Here is an 18,933-nt window from a genome sequence, read left to right as displayed (position 1 = left end):
CAGTAACATATTCAACAGCTTCGTAAACCCATATCACATGGAGAATTGCCCAAACTGATCCAAGATTATCTTGTTTCCAAACTTTGTTTTCTTTTTGGTGAAGGGGAGATGGTTAAATGTTTGGTTTTTCAAAGGGTCTGTCTGCTTGGAGGAAATTGAAAGTAAAAAAGAACTGTAATTATGCAGATTAAACATAACAAGGAAAATAAACTTGAGAACCAGATCAGTAGCACACATGCTACACTGAGGATAATTTGTGATATGAACTGAGTTAACTTTCTAATATGATTGGTATAATTTGGCATAAGGACTACCATGGAAAATTGTGCTTCTTGGTAGCAAGCAATGCATACATACTGCTCATTTGCTGCTTCTACTATTAACAGAACACAGATTTTTAAACCACATTATGGACACAGGAAATAAAGTATAATTAATAAAAAGTACAAATGAGGTCATAAATATCCTAAAACTGCAAAATGTTGCCCTTATGAGGTTATACTGAGTGCCTTATGAGACATTTAATAAAATTTTATAGACTTGGGACTGTGAAGTTTATATTCTACATGATGTTTATTTTTTCCTAAATATTTTGTTCGTAATTAAGCAGCCACCAAGTGAGCAGTGGTGCATCGTATATGGCCATATGGCCCAAACAACCAGGCTCCCTATTTTTACCACTGAAGATTAGCACTTTTTTTACTCAATTATACTTTCTGTCAAATATATGACCATCTAACAGGTAACAGAAACATTTAAAAATGAAGAAGTTGTGAAAAATTGATTATTAAAGCAGCCTCCCAGATATACTTGGTAGCTTTCTTGCTTATTCTTAATTGTATCCAAGTGTTGCTCACTCTACTCCAGTTGATACTCAAGTCTTGAATAGATTGCTTTCTTCATCTTGTCCAAATCTTGACAAAGCCTAACTCAAAAATTCCAGGTAATTGATAAATATCAACTGACCTTGGATAGGAAAGGTATTCAGACTCCAGGATAACAGACTAATGACATATCTAGCATCTTTATATAAATAGGCCCCAAGTGATCATGGTACTAGGATGTAAAGGCAAAAACATTTAATGAAAGGTCTTAAAAGTATGATTACAACAGTTTTGGAAGAACTAACATGATTGGAAATACAAATAAATTCTATTCAAACATCACACCTGTAATCTAGAGGAAGCTTCCTTTCAATGGATGAGCTAGATAAGTCCTTTTTCTGGGGATGTATTTGGTATAGGAATGAAAGTCCTTACAACAGGTACCTAAAGAATCAGGATGCAAACATGATTCAAACAAACAAACAAACAAAAAAACCACCAACACATCCAACAGAAGCATGGAAAATCAGCAATGGTCACAAAGGTTGTCTGGTAAGGCCGCTATTCCTCAGATGCCACATTTTATCAGTTGGAGTGAACAGTAACTCTCTTTACTCCTGGCAAGAGCTCCAGCTCCTTTACCCCCCAAAGTCTCAGCCTTGTCACCCCAATCTGCCTTGGAAACTATCAAGACTAATCACATTTTACCTGTTTTCTGGTTTACATCAGCCACAAGAGATCCACGAAACATGGACCAAAAGGTGGCCTGTATTACCTGAGGGGCTGAAATGCCAGAACCGCTCTGGTATAATGCAGATAAGGGGATCCACAGGCTTAGAGAGACTGGAATGTTAGAGTAGATTTATCATGTAAGACCTGCTCATCCATCCCAGGATGTCCAGAGGACACACCTTTCAGCAGGACTGTGAGGAATAAATTTGTGAGATTAACTCCATCTTCCCTGAAGAGCTCTGTGGTTGCTCTTCTCTGTAGGTCAGAGATTACTGTGGGAACTGCTGCCAACGAACTTGGATCCTTAAACACAATGGGAATGACTGGATCCTGGGTTGGCAGAGGCCAAGTGGCAGCACCTATCACCAAGGACAAAGTAGGTGTGGCTACTGTAATGGACAGCAGACTCAAAGCAGCAATCAAAACAGTCTGATTCCCACAGACCTATGGCATTGGTGAGTAAATCATAGGGTACCTAGAAGTAAAATGGATGGGCAGTCTACTAAATTTTTACTTGACCTGTATAAGCAGAGGAATTCTAGGTCAAGTGAACAAAAGTCTAATTTGAATCCCCAAAACAGAGAGTCATGGCCTCTTAATTCCCAGACTTGAAACAGTTTACAGACCCAGAACCCCTTGAATGAAGGGAAGGCCGGGTTCCCTTGGGGAAGAACCCTGCTACACTACCAAATATTTATACTGTTAACTCTTCCTCTCAGTCTTCCCCAAAGAGACCTATAGCATTTTCCAGGGTAGCTGCATTGGGAGAAAGGAAATGATCAGACATTTTGGGGATTAGACACTGGCTAAGATGTGACATTAATCCCAGGACACCCAAAAAGTCACTGTGGTCCACCAGAGTAGGGGCTTATGGAAGTCAGGTGATCAATGAAGTTTTAGCACAGGTCTATCTCACAGTGGGTGCAGTGGGTCCCAAGATGCATTCTGTAGTTATTTCCCCAGTTCCAGAATTCATAATTGGAATAGACATGCTCAGTAACTGGCAGAATCCTCATGTTGGTTCCCTGACTTGTGGAGTGAGGGCTTGGAAAGAAGGGCCAAGTGGAAGCCACTAGAATGGCCCATACCTAGAAAAATAGTAAATCAAAAGCAATACTGGATTCTTGGACTGACTTCAGGGATTAATGCCATCATCAAGTACTAGAAGGATGTAGGGGTGGTGATTCCCACCACATCCCCATTCACCTCTCCTATTTGGCCTGTGCAGAAAATAGATGGGTCTTGGAGAAGGACAGTCATTAATGCAAACTTAACCAGATGGTTACTCCAATCGCAGCTGCTATTCCAGACGTAGTTTTGTTGCTTGAGCAAAGCAACACATGCCCTGGTATCTGGTATGTAGCTATTGATCTGGCATTCTTTTTTCTTAATTGCTATTAGTAAAGACCACCAGAAACAGTTTGCTTTCAGCTGGCAATGCCAGTAATACACTTTTACTATCCTACTTCAGGGGTATATATCAGCTCTCCAGCCCTAGGTCATAATCCAGTCTGCAGGGACACTGATCATCTCTTTCTCTCATAAGACAACATACTAGTCCATTACATTGATGATATCATGTTGATTGGACCTAGAGAGCAAGAAGTAGGAAGCACTCTAGACTTACTGGGAAGGCATTTGCATGTCAGAGGATGGGAGATGAATCCAATAAAAATAAAGGAGTCTTCTACCTCAGTGAAATTTCTAGGTGTCCAGTGGTGTGGGGCATGTCGAAATATCCCTTCTAAGGTGAAGGATAAGCTGTTACCTCTGGCCCCTCCTATGACCAAAAGAAAAGGCACAATGCCTAAGTGGCCTCTTTGGATTTGGGGGACAAGATATTCCTCATTTGGGTGTGCTACTCCAGCCCATTTACAGAGTGACCAGAAAAGCTTCTAGTTTTGGGTGGGGAGGCTCTGCCACGTGTCCAGGCTGCTGTGCAAGCTGCTCGGCCACTTGAGCCATATGATCCAGCATATCCAATGGTTCAGGAAGTGTCAAGGCAAATAGAGATGATGTCTGGAGCCTTTGGCAGGTCCCTGTAGTAGAATCACAATGCAGACCTTTAGGATTTTGGAGCAAAGCCTTGCCATCCTCTGCAGATAACTATTCTCTTTTTGAGGAACAGCTTTCGTCCGGCTACTGGGCCTTAGGAGAGACTGAATGCTTAACCGTGGGCAACCATGAGACCTGAGTTGCTTCTCATGAGCTGGGTGTTGTCTAATCTGCCAAGCCATAAAATTGGGTGTGCCCAGAAGCACTCTATCATGGTATATATGAGATAGGGCTCAGAGTCCTGAAGGCACAAGTAAGTTACATGAGAAAGTAGCCCAAATGGCCATGACCCTGACTCCTGCAATACTACCTTCTCTCTCCCAGCCCACAGCTATGGCCTCTTGGGTGGTTCCTTACAATGAGAAGAGAAAATTCCAGCCTGGTTTACAGATGGATCTGCACAATATGCAGGTACCACCTGAAAGTGGACAGATGCAGCACTACAGTCCCTTTCTGGGACATCCCTGAAGGACAGTGGTGAAGGGAAATCCTTCTAGTGGGTGGAACTTCGAGCAGTGCACCTGGTTGTTCATTTTTCTTGGAAGGAGAAATGGCCAGAGGTGCATTTGTATATTGATGCATGGGATGTTGCCAATGGTTTGACTGGATGATCAGGGACTTGGAAGGAACAAAATTGGAAAATTGGCAACAAAGAGCTTTGGGGAAGATGTATGTGGGTAGACTTTTCTAAGTGGGCAAAAACCATGAAGATATTTGTGTCCCACATGAATGGTCACCAGAGGATGACTTCAGCAAAGAAAAATTTTAATAATCAAGTAGATAAGATGACCCATTCCAAGGATACCAGTTGGCCTCTTTCCCCATTCACTCCTGTCATTGCCCAATGGACTCATAAACAAAGTGGCCATGGTGGTAAAGATGGAGGTTATGCACGGGCTCAGCAACATGGACTTTCACTTACCAAGGCTGACCTGGCTACAGCAACTGCTGAGTGCTCTACCTGCCAGCAGCAGAGACCCACACTCAGTCCCTGATATGGCACCATTCCCTGAGGTGATCAGCCTGCTATCTGGTGGCAGATCTATTACACTGGACCTCTTCCATCATGGAAGGGGCAGTGATTTGTTCTAATTGGAATAGACACATACTCCGCATATGGGTTTGCCTTCCCTGCATGCAATGCTTCTACCAAAACTACCATCTGTGGACTTACAGAATGCCTTATCCACTGTCATAGTATTTCACACAGCATTGCTTTTGATCAAGGAACCCACTTCATAGCAAATGAAGTGTAGGAATGAGCACATGCTCAAGGAATTCACTGGTCTTACCATGGTCCCTATCATCCTGAAGCAGCTACATTGACAGAATAGCAGAATGGTCTTTTGAAGACTCAATTACAGTGCCAACTAGGTAGCAATACCTTGCAGGGCTGGGGAAATGTTATCTAGGAGGCTGTGTATACTCTAAATCTGTGTCCACTCTATGATGCTGTCTCTCCAATAGCCAGGATTCACAGGTCCAGGAATCAAGGAGTAGAAATGGGAGTGGCACTACTCACTATTAACTGTAGTTATCCACTAGAATAATTTGCTTCCTGTCCCTGCAATATTAAGCTGTGCTGGTCTACAGATCTTAGTTCCAAAAGGAAGAGTGCTTCCACCAGGAGACACAATAATAATTCCACTGAACTGGAAGTTAAGACTGATACCTGGTCACTTAGGGCTCCTCATGCCTCTGAATCAACAGGCAAAGAGGGAGATTACTGTATTGGCTGCGGATCCTGACTATCAAGGGAAATAGGACTGCAGCTACACAATGGAGGTAAGGAAGAGTCTGCCTGGAATGCAGGACATCCCCTAGGGCGTCTCTTGGTACTACTGTGTCCTGAGATTAAAATCACTGGAAAACTGCAACAATACAATCCAGGCAGGACTACCAATGGTCCAGGAACTTCAGGAATGAAGATCTGGGTAACCACAAGAGGCAAAGACCCATGGTCAGCTGAGGTGCTTGCTGAGGGTATAGGTAACATGGAATGTATAGTAGAAGAAGGTAGTTATAAATATGAGCTATGACCATATGATCAGTTACAGAAATGAGGACTGTAAAGGTTATGAATATTTTTCCTTATTTTGCTATGGAGTATGTTTGTATATCTACATAAAGCAAATATCTTTGTTTTCTTCCATATTTTAACCCCTTTTCATATGACACAAGTTGTATTTGCTTCATGTTGTTATATTTCAGTTATAGGATATCAAATTTAGGAGTGACTATTACCCATGGACTTGTACCCTATTCTGGGGAGAATTAGTGCATTTCCAGTTGTACATAGGACAGTTGAGTATTGCTAAGCAAAAATGTAACTATTATTGTTTTTATTCAGAGATTAAGTATGGTTTTAGGTGATGTGTACAGATACCAAGATGACAAGGGCTGGACTGTGATGGTTAAGTTTTTGTGTTGACTTGGTCATGTTTTGGTGTCTAGTTTTCGGTCAAACAAGCACTAGCCTGATTGCTACCATGAGGATATTTGGTGGATTTAAATCATCAGTAAGTTGATTGCACTATAGCTGATCACATTTACAATAACTGAAGAGATTGCCTTCAACAATGAGAGAAGTCTCATCCAGAAGTTATTATTTCAGCAGTCAGAAGAGAGATTTTCCATCTCTACCTCTGCCAGCCAGCTTTTCCTGGGGAATTCAACAAAGGAAACTTCATCTGAGTTTGTAGCTTGCAGACTGCCTTATGGAATACGGATGTGTGCATCCCCATAGTTGCATGAGACGATTCTTATAAAAATCTCATAATATTTTACAGATATCTTTTGTTGGTTCTTTTTCCCTAGAGAACCATGACTAATACAGGTGAGAACAGAGCAGCCTTTAATCTTGGGCTTTATGTATTATGAGGATTCGCCATCCTGGCTGTTGGGAATATGAACTATTTTCACTCCTGTGTGAGCTTTGGAAATTATTCTCTCTGTTCCTTTTTGGTGGTCTTTCTCCAGCCTTGGGCAGTTTCCTTGTATGCATACCCTAATCAATTCTCAGTTAGAGACTCATAGAGGAAGCCTCTCTAGATCTAGAGCTTTCTTTCTATGCAGTTTTCTCCTTTCTGGTACTCTACCCAAACAATTCTAGTTGTCTTAGTCTCTTCAAATTCTAAACTCTGTCTTCTCAACTTAGAGAGACTGATGGGCTTTGTTTGGGTTCCTCATCGCTACACTGCTATCTGTCTAGAAATTATCTCTAGGCAGTAAACAGAGACAATTGTAGAGATCCCTGTCCTGTACTGCCTGTCGTCCAAATCATACTACCCACCATTTCTCCTTGTTGCAGTTATCTACAGAGCACTTCTCACCTGCCCCCAGGTCATTCATCCTTACTTCTTGAACATTTCTTGGCTTGTTATTACTCCCTACAACACCACTCTTTCATTTATCTTGGTTTTTTCAATATCCACTTTGTGATCCTTTCAATATCCTGGCTTCTCAGTCCTCTGACCTCTTCTCTAATGATCATGTCCTCTACCCTACCTCAGCTGTCCACTCTCCAGGTCATTCTCTAACCTTATCTTTACCATAACTGTACCCATGACACAGTTTCAATTTCAAGCAACCCATTCTTTAAACACGACCTCCTCTTTTTAGTCACTCCCTGTAGTACTCTAACACCAACAATTCTCGACCCAACCAGGAATGGGTAATTTTGGGACCTACTGCCTTTTTTCATCCACCTCAAATGATCCCTTACCTTCTTTAACCCAGGCTTAGATTCCATGGTTCATTGAAACATCACTCTCTGGCATATAACATCTTCTTTTGGCTTGCACCCTCTTAGTTCTATTCTTAGTTCCAAATCTGGTTAAATCTCTCTTTCTGCCAATTCTGCCCATGCCTGCACTTGCCCAACACAACATCCTGGAGGAAAATACACAACCATGCTGACTGATCTCACATGAAATTAGTGACCAATAAAGCAAACCCTTAGTGCTGCCCAATAATCCTACTACAATTCCCTCATCCACGTGTTCTATACTTTCCTAGAAAATTGTTTCATAACTTATAATCTCTCTTCAATCCACCAATAACTGCTCCTCTATTTTCACATGTCAGGTGATATTTTGCTTCCTATTTTCTGAAAAATATAATTTTCACAAGCTCCCATCACCTACTACTTGTATCTGTATCTATACTTGCTATCTTCCCCTCTGTTACTACTGAAGAATCAACTGTTAACAGTCCTATCTAAGGCCAACTTGTGCTCTGGAGGATCCCCTCTTATCCCATCTTGATTGCTCAAGAACATGGCTACAGCAGTTCTCTCTTCCTCCAGCTTCATCAATTCCCTCCTTTCTACTGGATCCATTAGGATACTGCATTATAGGGATATGCTTTACTATCTCTTATTTTAAAAAAGAGTCTCAACTCCACATTCCCTCTGACTGCTAACCCATTTCTCTGCTGCCCTTTATGGCATAACTTCTTGAAATAAATGTTTACTCTCATTGTCTCCAATTCCTCTCCTTGCATTTTATTTTGAACTCACTCCTACACTCCACTGAAACTGTTCTTATAAAGGACACCAAAGGTCCAAAGATCTCCATGTTATTGCTAAATCCTAGACTCTATTCTCAGTTGTCATTAGCTGGTTCTTCTTTATCTCCTCAACTTCTAAATGCTGAAACGCCCCAAGGCTCAGTCCTCTGATCTCTTCTGGAGCTACAACTCTCACCACAAGTGATGTCATCCAGACCTAGGGCATTAAATACTATTTATAGGCTGACAACTCCCAAATGTGTAACTCAAGTCTCTCCCCTGAACCCCATATTTATACGTCCAAACAACAATTTAACTTGTCTAGTTGTATCCAAGAGGCATTTAAAACTCCTGATCTCCATGTCATCTACCCCCAAATTGCTCCTTCTACAGTCTTCTGTATCGCAGTAAATTGCAGCTCTATTCTCCAGATTACTCTTGCTTAAAAAGTTTTGAGAACCATTGTAGATTTCTCCACTTCCTTCATACTCCACATCCAATTCATCAAATATCTATGGGTCTACTTTCAGACTATAACCAGACTCTAGCCACTTCTCAAATCCACCATTACTATCACCCTTTGGAAGCCACCACTAGCTCTCATCTGAGGTATTCTATTAGCCCCCAACTGGTCTCTTTGCTCTGGCTCTTATTCTCAAGACAAAAGCAGAATCATTATTTAACTGTTCTACTCACTGCTTTTCAATGACTTTCTTCCTTACTCCTTAATGGACAAACATGCTTACAATGGCCTCCAAGGCCCAGCAGGATCTTGCCTCCCACTGTCTCCATGCTCATCTCCTACCACTCTCTCCCTCACTGGCTCTATTTCAGTCACACAGGGCTCAATGCTCTTTCTTGGATACTCCAAACAAGTTTAGGACCTTAGTCCTTGCTGTTCCCTTTGCCCAAAATAGTCTTCCCCAGAATTGACACATCAGGCTTCCTTTTCCTTCAGGTCTCTGCTCAAACACACCTATCAGTGAGGCCTCCCCTGACATATATAATGATATAAAACAGAATATGCTCAATCACATTCCCTTTCTCCCTTATCCTGCTTTATTTTTCTCCAAAGCATTTAAAATATTTGATTTTTTTGGTTGTTGCCTATATTTTCTCACCAGAATGAAGGCTCTGTGAGGGCTATATCCCTAATGCTTAGCACACATTTAGTTGCTTTCTCCTTGAAACTTTCTTGGCTTCTAGGGCACACTCACTCTTGGTTGTCCTGTTTGTTATCTCACTGTTGATTCCCTTCTGTCTCCTTTGCTAGTAAATGAACAGGAGTGAGGAGATGCAAAATGCCTCTTAGGGAGATAACCAGTCTTCTGTGCTAAGCTGGGTGGGACCCATGTTAGCTGTAAGGACAGACAAACTATCTACCCTCCAGATAGCAAGATACTTTAGTACACAGAGAGGCAGAGAATTTGCTTTATTTCTGTGTAGGTAGGATACCGGTAGCGGGATAGCCAACATATGAAATTGTACTAGTTTTCTCCTATTGATAAGGAAAACAATTTCCTAAAAGAGACAATGTTTAAATTTACTTTTTCTTGCTTCAACCGATGGAAAATATAAAATTGAATTCACAGGAAATATTAAAGGACTCCTATAAGCAACTTATTTTATAAAGTAAATAGGTAATCCCTAATTTATTTGGCCACAGACAGTAGATACAATTATAATAAGAAAAATAAAAGTGAACATTTTTCTACCATAAAACAAAGTTGGCTAAAACAAATTGAAAAACATTCTTGACTTAAAAAATAATAATAAGTAAAATAAACTACAAAATTGCACTTTCCCCTAAATTTGTAAGCCAACCTTGTAAGGAATAACTGGCAAACTGTCACAGATTGAAAGAGATAAGGAGAAATGACAACAAGTGCAACATGGGATCCTATACTGAATCTTGAAACAGAAAAAAAAAGACAATAGTGGAAAAACTGATAAAATTCTAAAAAAGTCTATAGTTCAAAAACGCACTAAAAAAAAACTAAATGTCATTACAAGAATCCTTTCCTCAGCACCTAGTCCTCTGAATAAGTACTTGCTCTACTTGGAGTTCTATACCTGTCAAACATATCTGTCCAGGATTGAATACCTTTAATTGTTAGAATGTTCTTCCTTGTATTGCCTTCAGTTGTAGCTTTTTTGTAACTTCACTCACTTATGTCTAATTGTTCTTTTACTTGATCTTCACATATTTTATATTCTGTCTCAAGTTTCTTTTTGAAGCTTCACATATCCAGGTCTCTTCATCTCACACATTATGATTTTTATACTCTTTAGCATTCTTGTCACACAACTTTTTTTTTTTTAATCTTCATTTTATTGAGATATATTCGTATACCACGCAGTCATACAAAACAAATCGTACTTTCGATTGTTCACAGTACCATTACATAGTTGTACATTCATCACCCAAATCAATCCCTGACACCTTCATTAGCACACACACAAAAATAACAAGAATAATAATTAAAATGAAAACAATTAAAGTAAAAAAGAACACTGGGTACCTTTGTCTGTTTGTTTGTTTCCTTCCCCTATTTTTCTACTCATCCATCCATAAACTAGACAAAGTGGAGAGTGGTCCTTATGGCTTTCCCAATCCCACTGTCACCCCTCATAAGCTACATTTTTATACAATTGTCTTCGAGATTCATGGGCTCTGGGTTGTAGTTTGATAGTTTCAGGTATCCACCACCAGCTACCCCAATTCTTTTTTTTTTTTTTTTTTTTCTAAATGCGGTTTTATTGAGATATATTCACACACCATGCAAAACATTTGAAATATACAATCACTGGCTCACAGCACATTTTCTTTTCATTCTTTCAATAACCCTTGAGAATAAATACATTCTTTTTTTTTTTAATCTTCATTTTATTGAGATATATTCACATACCACGCAGTCATACAAAACAAATCGTACTTTCGATTGTTTACAGTACCATTACATAGTGGTACATTCATCACCCAAATCAATCCCTGACACCTTCATTAGCACACACACAAAAATAACAAGAATAATAATTAGAGTGAAAAAGAGCAATTGAAGTAAAAAAGAACACTGGGTACCTTTGTCTGTTTGTTTCCTTCCCCTATTTTTCTACTCATCCATCCATAAACTAGACAAAGTGGAGTGTGGTCCTTATGGCTTTCCCAATCCCATTGTCACCCCTCATAAGCTACATTTTTATACAACTGTCTTCGAGATTCATGGGTTCTGGGTTGTAGTTTGATAGTTTCAGGTATCCACCACCAGCTACCCCAATTCTTTAGAACCTAAAAAGGGTTGTCTAAAGTGTGCATAAGAGTGCCCACCAGAGTGACCTCTCGGCTCCTTTCGGAATCTCTCTGCCACTGAAGCTTATTTCATTTCCTTTCACATCCCCCTTTTGGTCAAGAAGATGTTCTCCGTCCCACGATGCCAGGTCTACATTCCTCCCCGGGAGTCGTATTCCACGTTGCCAGGGAGATTCACTCCCCTGGGTGTCTGATCCCACGTAGGGGGGAGGGCAGTGATTTCACCTTTCAAGTTGGCTTAGCTAGAGAGACAGGGCCACATCTGAGCAACAAAGAGGCATTCGGGAGGAGGCTCTTAGGCACAATTATAGGGAGACCTAGCCTCTCCTTTGCAGCAACAGTCTTCCCAAGGGTAAATCTTGTGGTAGATGGCTCAACCCATCAAACCACCAGTCCCCTATGTCTGTGGTCATGTTAGCAACCATTGAGGTGGGGTAGGCCAATACATTTATTTGCAACAAACTGTCACACAACTTTTAAAGTACTTGAGTGTTAATGGCCTTATGAAAATAAATAATCAGAACTGAACACTAGTGTAGAGCATATGAAACTATTTTTCTTATTTTGGATACTATGCTTCTGTACCTAAAATTGTCCTCTAACTTTTAGCAGCTATATTACACTGTTGATCATTAATGAATAATCAACAATTCCTTAGTCTTTGCAATATGGGTTCCTATGAAGGATGTGTGAGAAGGGAAGAAGGGAGCATAGCTACTGATAGAACCCTGCTATTCTACTCTCCTAATAACAAATATTTGAGTGCGATGTGCCTGACAATTATGAATCTACTTTCAAAATCTAAAAAAACTCATTTCAACAAATCTTATGAATATTTGAACTAAAACAAAAATAAACCAAGTAGTTCCCAAACATTGTCCGACCAACAAACCTAAAATCATGCACAACAGCCTCTTGAAGGTGTAGTCCACAACTACCAATCATTTACCTATACTTACATGGTATAATCAAATGCCTTATCAATCAATCCTAAGGCTTGTTTTTCTTCTCACAGAATAACACTGGCAAGTGGTAAAGTGAGATATCTGCCCAGAGTATCCGTCTATGAGAATCTTTGTTCATCTACAAGCTTTATCTGAGAGTCATAAATCTCAGCTGAGAAAGCCACCTAGTCACACACACACACACACTTTAAAGCCGCTGTGCACTATCTTCAAGGAAACCACAGCGTCAGATCTGAGTTTCCCAATAGCTTTTCCTGGGCTGGAGTCATCTATTACACAAAGCCTACTCATTATTCCTTTACATGTGGGCATCATCATCCTATTTTCTGACCCTTCACCCTCAACAACCCCAAACTCGTTTGGATCAAAACATCGGTTATTTTTGTCAGGTGTAAGAAACATACATAACACTTGCATGGAGATGCTCTGATGTCCACAACATGCAAAAACTTGAACATTTAACGATCGCTTAATCTCTGGTATTGCACAATAAACAGCCTTTATAAAGATACAAATATCTTCAAAGAAGCTTCCCATACTTGTCGCTTTAGGGAGAGGGTTCCTAAGTCAGGAATGGGATGCCAGCAAACACTGGTCACCTCACACAATCCCTGAGTTAAGCCGAAGGGAGGCGGCTCGCAGACGTGGAGAACAAGCGAGCTCCGAACTCCCAAAGGAGTGACAGCGCCAGCCGGCGCTCCCCCGACCCCCTCACCTCTCTTGTCCAGGAGCCACATGAACGCGAAACAGGGCAGAAAGCCGATGGGCCCCCAGAGCACCAGTAGCGCGATGTCCCAGCTGGAGAAGCCGTAGGCCTGGCGCGCCGAGTTCTGGATGGGGCCCCAGGTATTCCACACCAGGCCCTGCGCGAACCCGAGCAGCGAGAAGAGCAGCAGCACCAGCCAGCGGCATCCGTACACCCGCCCAGGGCCCGGGGCCGCCGCCGGCAATGCCGCGGCCACTGCTGCCTCCCGGCTTCTCCAGACAGCTCCCGGCCTAGGCCCGAACCCGGGTCCCAGCAGCGGCTGCCGCTCCTCCTCGCTGCTCCAGCCCGAGCCCATGGCGACGCGCTGCCGCGGGGCTCCTGTCCAGCGCGGGCCCGGTTGCCGCGGAACAGCCCAGCCGAGGTGAGACTGGAGGAGGTGGAGGATGAAGCTGCTTTGACCGCCCTCGGCCTCCCCGGCCGCCAGCCCAGTGCGCCTGCGCGGCTCGAGCCGGCTAGGGACCGGGAGACCGGGAGGAGGCGGGGTGGTCCAGAGGCCGCACCCCGGCTGGGTGGGGTGGTGGTGGCGGGAAAACAGGCGAGAAGAGAGGAGTCGGGGACCCAGAGGGAAGACAAAAGAGGAAATGAAAAGGCTGGGAGGAGGACGGCTGAGCCCAGAGGAAAGAAAACTCCCAGATAGACTGTATTAGAGGAGGTTGGGCAAGGAATCCCGGGTAGGGCTGGAGGAGGAAGTGGCCTGAGTGTAATTCATGTCCCTAATAAACAACGCGGCGACCTCCGGTCATTTAATCTGAAGTTTGCTTCTATATTGGGTTTATTCTTATTTTTGTTGGGTTTATAACTTCAGAAATTATAGGGAGAGTTGGGATAAGATTGAGGTGTAGTGGGGACCGTGGGGATTGGCGCATGGAAACCACTTGTTCTGTGTGTGTTTTTTGTGTGAAGCACTACCTAGTTTTATGAGCTATCTTTGTGCCTTACCTATCCAACGAGATTGTAAGCGCACCAGTTTCATATGTGTGTATACCCGCACGTGTGTGTGTATGTTTCCAACCCATTTTGTCTGTCACTTAGGCGAGCAATAAAGATTGTTGATTAAGGTTGGGAGATTTCTGCCAAAGAGGTGACCTAGATCCACCTCCAGTTTTTATGGTTTTGGCCAGAGGAAGAGGAAATGAGAGGAAAGGTGGGAGTTGTTGATCTCTTGATGGGGCAGTCGTTTGTTTATTTTGATATGTAAATCAAGGGTTAGTGTCCTTGAAACCTTAGTTAAGCTATTTGACTTTTCTAGGTCGGGAAATGAATCATGGGGAACACAGTAAAAGGAAACTGTCTGAAGTTCGTATTCCAGGAAAACCGGAGGGAGTCACATTACTGCCAGAAGAGCAAGAAAGGTGGAAGAAAAGCATGAGCTATCCGTGTCCAGGGCTGGTAAGAGCCGCTGCAGGGGAAACACATGTCACTGCCCAGAGCCCCACAAAAAGAGCAAAGCGTCCCCTAAAACTCCAGTACTGTGGGGTGGAGAAGAGCACCGAGGCAGAAAGGAAAAGCCTGACTAGCAAACGATGAGAAAAAGAACCAAAGCCACGAAAAGTTACATTGAACGAACAGTACAGTCCAGGGAGAGTAAAAGGTGCCACAACAGAAACCACGTGCCTGCATTTCAGGGACAGAAAAAGAAAACAAACCCGCGTGGCTCCGCCCAGCGTCCGTCACGTAACATCCGATGGGCGGTCACTTCCGGAGAAGGTTGGTGGAAAGGCTGGGAGCTTTCCTGTTTGCAGCTTTGAGTCCCGAGTTTTGCCCCACGTTCCCACTCCATTCCACTCTTGGGTTCCTACGGAGCCCTTTTCGTGGGAGTAAGTCATGGCTGCAGACCCGGAGGCGACCACGGATACTTCCCTTGCCGCTGGAGCTGGAGGGAAGGAAGGTAGGTGCTAAGCTGAGCTCGGATCCTGAATACAAACCTTGTGCCAACGGAATCTCTTGACACCTCTCATGTGGCCCTTTTGTTCAGCCACAGTCCCAGATTTCCGAGGATGTTCCAGTTTTCTAGCCAACGATTTGTTTTCTAGCTAACGTGTCTTTTCTCGAATTGTGTCAGATTTTTGATCCTGGTACAGTCCCCCTACCCTCGCATCCTACCGGTGCTGTTTCACCCGTAAGGGTGTTTTGAGTGTTAGAGTGGATTAAAATTAAAATTGTGAAATTGGATATCACCCTTGAGGTAGATAGAGATATCTGAAACTTTTGCGAAAAGGAATTATGAGCTTTTGCTCGATTTTTGTGAAACCCCTGGTTAAGAGAACAGGTGAGGTTTGGAGGCCCCTAAGCTGAGATCCCCGTTCACATTTATTGAATGATTGCTCCGTGCCCGACACTGTTCTAGACACTGCTCGGAGGGCCAAATATTTTGGACTATAGTGATGTCTTTTCTCAAGGAACTCATAATTAAGTAAAGTAGCCTAGAAAGGTAAAAAGAATGATTAATATGTGATTACATGAGTACCAGCAGGAGTGCACACTCATTAAGGGCTTTAAGAAGAGGCAAGATGCCAGTGCGGAAAACATAAGTGTTTCAAGGAGGTAGTATATTAAGGTGCACATTTATGATTGGATGAGATTGTGACCAATTCAGGTTGGGGAATGGGAGGATATGGGAAGACACAGAGCAGAAAAGCACAGGATGGATGTGTCCGGAGGTCAAAGAGTCAAGTTTTCCTTAAGTGTAGAATAGTGTAGAAGAAAGTAATGAGAAGACTGGAGAGGTATGTTGGGGCTAAATTAGGATGTATTGTGAATGCCAGAGTGAGAAATTTGGGAGACAGTGTGGGACCATGAAATTTTTTTTGGAAGAAAAATTATGTATTTTGATGTAATACTTTATTGGTAGCTGTGTTTATAAGGATTGGAGTTGGGGTCCTGAGGGTGCAGAAACCTTTTAGGTTATGTAGATAGAAGAAATAAGTGCCTGAGCAAGTTGTTGACAGTGGGAAAGAAAAAAAGGCAATGAGGTGTAATGGTAGGTTTAAAGGTTTTAAAGTTAGGACTACCTGGATTTGAACTGTGGCTCTTCCACTCACTAGTTGTGAAAGAACCCAAATGTTTTCTCCACCTTCAGAATCTTCAACCCTAGTTCATTTTATACACCATTATGAACTAAGCACAGGTGATTATTGCTATCCCAGAGTTTACATTCTAGTAGGGAAGTTACACATCATTTATAATAGGTGTAACAAATGCTATAAAAGGAGAAGGACTCCGGAGTGGCGTCATACCTGGGCTTTAGAGCTCAGAAAAGGGTTCTCGGAAAAAGTGACTTCCAAGCTAGGATTCGTAGGGTAGGTAGGTATCACACTACAAATACAGGGTAGAGAGATGATTGTTCTAAATGTTCCTACTCTCTGACCACAGTCTCCTGCCTCTATAACTCACTTGCTCATATGTCCTAGGGAGACAATTCTTAAACTTCATCTAGACCTCCAATCTATTGATTCTTCCATTTTCTGTCCATCTACACCCTTTTATCCAGCTTAGAGTGCATGTCATTGTTGATTATTATATCTCCCTTGAAAATACACATTTTCTTGTCCCTCTCACCATACATTTTGTTCTTCTGGCAAAACTCTTACACTGGATGAATCCAATCTTCTGCTCTATTTGTGCCTTGGACCGATATGACTGTTCTTTGCTTGAAAACATCACACAGTTGCACAGATTAATGATACAATAAAATGAAAAGGGCCAACCTATTGGATAATCACTCAGTGTGGGTGTGAGATCCTTCTGATTCTGTTTCTCTAGTAAGCCTACATTCTAACTTTATCCAATGACAATTCCCTAAACTCTCTACATCTTCTCTTCATCTCTTTCTAATTTTCAGCTAATGACTTTGCGAGTCAGGTCAGTTCTTCATCCATACTGTCCATTATTATCCTCCTTCACTACCAAACCATAGTTCAAATCATCCTTATTTCTCACCTATACCACTGTTATATCTTCCTGACTTGTTCTCCTTTTTACTGTCTTGTGCCCCTCCAACCTCTTCTCCATTCAGCAGGGGTGAAAAAAGATACTCCCTTGCTTAAAAGTCTTTAGTGCATTCTACTGTACTTAGATTCAAATCCAAACTCGAAACCATGACCTACAAAAGTCCTTCTTGGTCTGTAGTCTACTTATGTGCATCTGTTGTCACTCATCCCCTCTCCTCCTACCTGCTTTTCATATAGTCAGCTCCTTAATTTTTAGGTTTCAAAATATGTCATGTCCTCAGACCGTACCAGAACAACCTATCTAAAATGGTCATTTTATTTTACAACTCTAGGTGTTCTATAATACAGCATCCTGCTTCCTTCATTTCACTTGCCACCGTCTGTAATTACTTGCTTTTTTTTTTTTTTATCTGTTTTTTCTGTTAGAGCTTAAGTACCTTCCGGGCAGAGCTATGTTTCACACCATGTACCGAGCAGTAGGTATATTGCCAGGCGCATGGTGGGCACTTAATACATATTTGTTGAGTGAATGAATAATGGGACTCTGCCAAGTGCAGAGGCAAGAAGAGAGCGAGAGAGCGTGGCATGGTCCAGGAATTGAAAGAAGTCAGTGTGAGGCATGCTGAGAAAAGAGGGAATCCTCAAGAGCACTGTGTCAAGTTTAGTAGTCTGAACTGTACCCTTGGGCAATGGGAAGCCTTTGAAGGACTTTAACTGCGAGAGTAACATGATCAGGTTTGGTTTTAAGATCACTGTTGCTGTGGCGGGGATAGACTGGAGGACCTAGCCCCTCTGAGCTTCAGTTTCCTCATCTATGAAATGCATGATATCATGAAAATTAGAATAATATATGTAGATCATCTAGCATAGTGTCTGGCATGAATTAATCATTCAAGAATGGTAACCATTTTTTTTTATTATTAATAGAAAGTGTTAGCCTTAGTGACTGATTGATGTTGAAATACAGAAAGGAAATTGAATATATGTCTGAGATTTCCCAGCCTGAGAAACTAGGTGTCAGTTAGGAACCTGAAGAAGAGGAAGTGGTTGGGAGCAATGTTGAGTTTTGGTATGAATGCATAGAGTTTAGATATGGGAGGATAATGCAAAAGAAGGTATTAAACATGTAGCTGGGGAAGAGGAGGTACATCTTACAAAGAATGTAGCAGGAGTCACAAATATTAGGAGTTGATTATGGGCAAAGGAATTGAATAGACATTATTCTTTTTTCCTTTAAAAATTTTTTTAAATTTAATTTAATTTAATTTTGTTCTATACAAGAGGGGAATAAAAACTCTAGACTTTTACTCTGAGAAAGGCAAACTGGCTGCTTCCCGTACTTATGCAAAAATTCACATAATGTTGCTTACAGTGTTGGTTAGATATCTTTTTTTTTAAACAAACACTGCCCCTTTCCTTCTCTCCCAACCCCCTCCCCTGTAACCTATAATCTATTTTCAATCTCTGCATACTTGCTATTTCTACTTATTTCCTAAAAGTGGTAACATACAGTTTTTGTCCTTGTTTATTTGTCTTGCTTTTTTTACTGAGCCTAATGTTTTTGAGGTTCTTGCATGTTGCTGTATGTCTTAACTTCATTTCTTTCTTGACTGAATAATATTCCATTGTGTATAGGTACCACATTTTGTTTAACCATTCATTCATTGATGGACACCTGGACTCTTTCCAGCTTTTAGCTATTGTGAATAATGCTGCTATAAAACATTAGTTTAAAAGTATCTTTTTACAACCCTGTTTTCACTCCCTTTGGGTATTTACCTAAAAGTGAGATTGCTACAACAAATAGTAATTCTATACCTAA

At 41.7% G+C, this 18,933-nt stretch overlaps 2 protein-coding genes across 3 annotated transcripts in view; one reads left to right on the top strand and one right to left on the bottom strand.

Annotated features, from left to right (window-relative positions):
* SLC49A4 (solute carrier family 49 member 4) overlaps positions 1 to 13,579 on the bottom strand; it is a 161,459-nt gene extending 147,880 nt beyond the window's left edge. Inside the window, exon 1 of the mRNA XM_037836960.1 lies at positions 13,111 to 13,579. Coding sequence (XP_037692888.1) covers positions 13,111 to 13,456 — 346 coding nt within the window. The 5' untranslated portion in view covers positions 13,457 to 13,579. The remainder of the gene's footprint in view (positions 1 to 13,110) is intronic.
* Positions 13,580 to 14,846: 1,267 nt separating this feature from the next.
* Positions 14,847 to 18,933, top strand: part of HSPBAP1 (HSPB1 associated protein 1) — a 91,654-nt gene continuing 87,567 nt past the window's right edge. The window contains exon 1 of one of the 2 annotated variants that reach the window (XM_037836902.1): positions 14,847 to 15,049. In XM_037836902.1, coding sequence (XP_037692830.1) covers positions 14,986 to 15,049 — 64 coding nt within the window. In that variant the 5' untranslated portion in view covers positions 14,847 to 14,985. The remainder of the gene's footprint in view (positions 15,050 to 18,933) is intronic. The other variant, XM_037836919.1, reaches the window with a different exon arrangement.

This window comes from Choloepus didactylus, chromosome 1 (assembly GCF_015220235.1).
Source record: "Choloepus didactylus isolate mChoDid1 chromosome 1, mChoDid1.pri, whole genome shotgun sequence".
In the NCBI taxonomy this organism is placed as follows: domain Eukaryota; kingdom Metazoa; phylum Chordata; class Mammalia; order Pilosa; family Megalonychidae; genus Choloepus; species Choloepus didactylus.
Note: the sequence above shows the minus strand (reverse complement) of the source record. Positions and strands in the feature narration are given on the sequence as shown.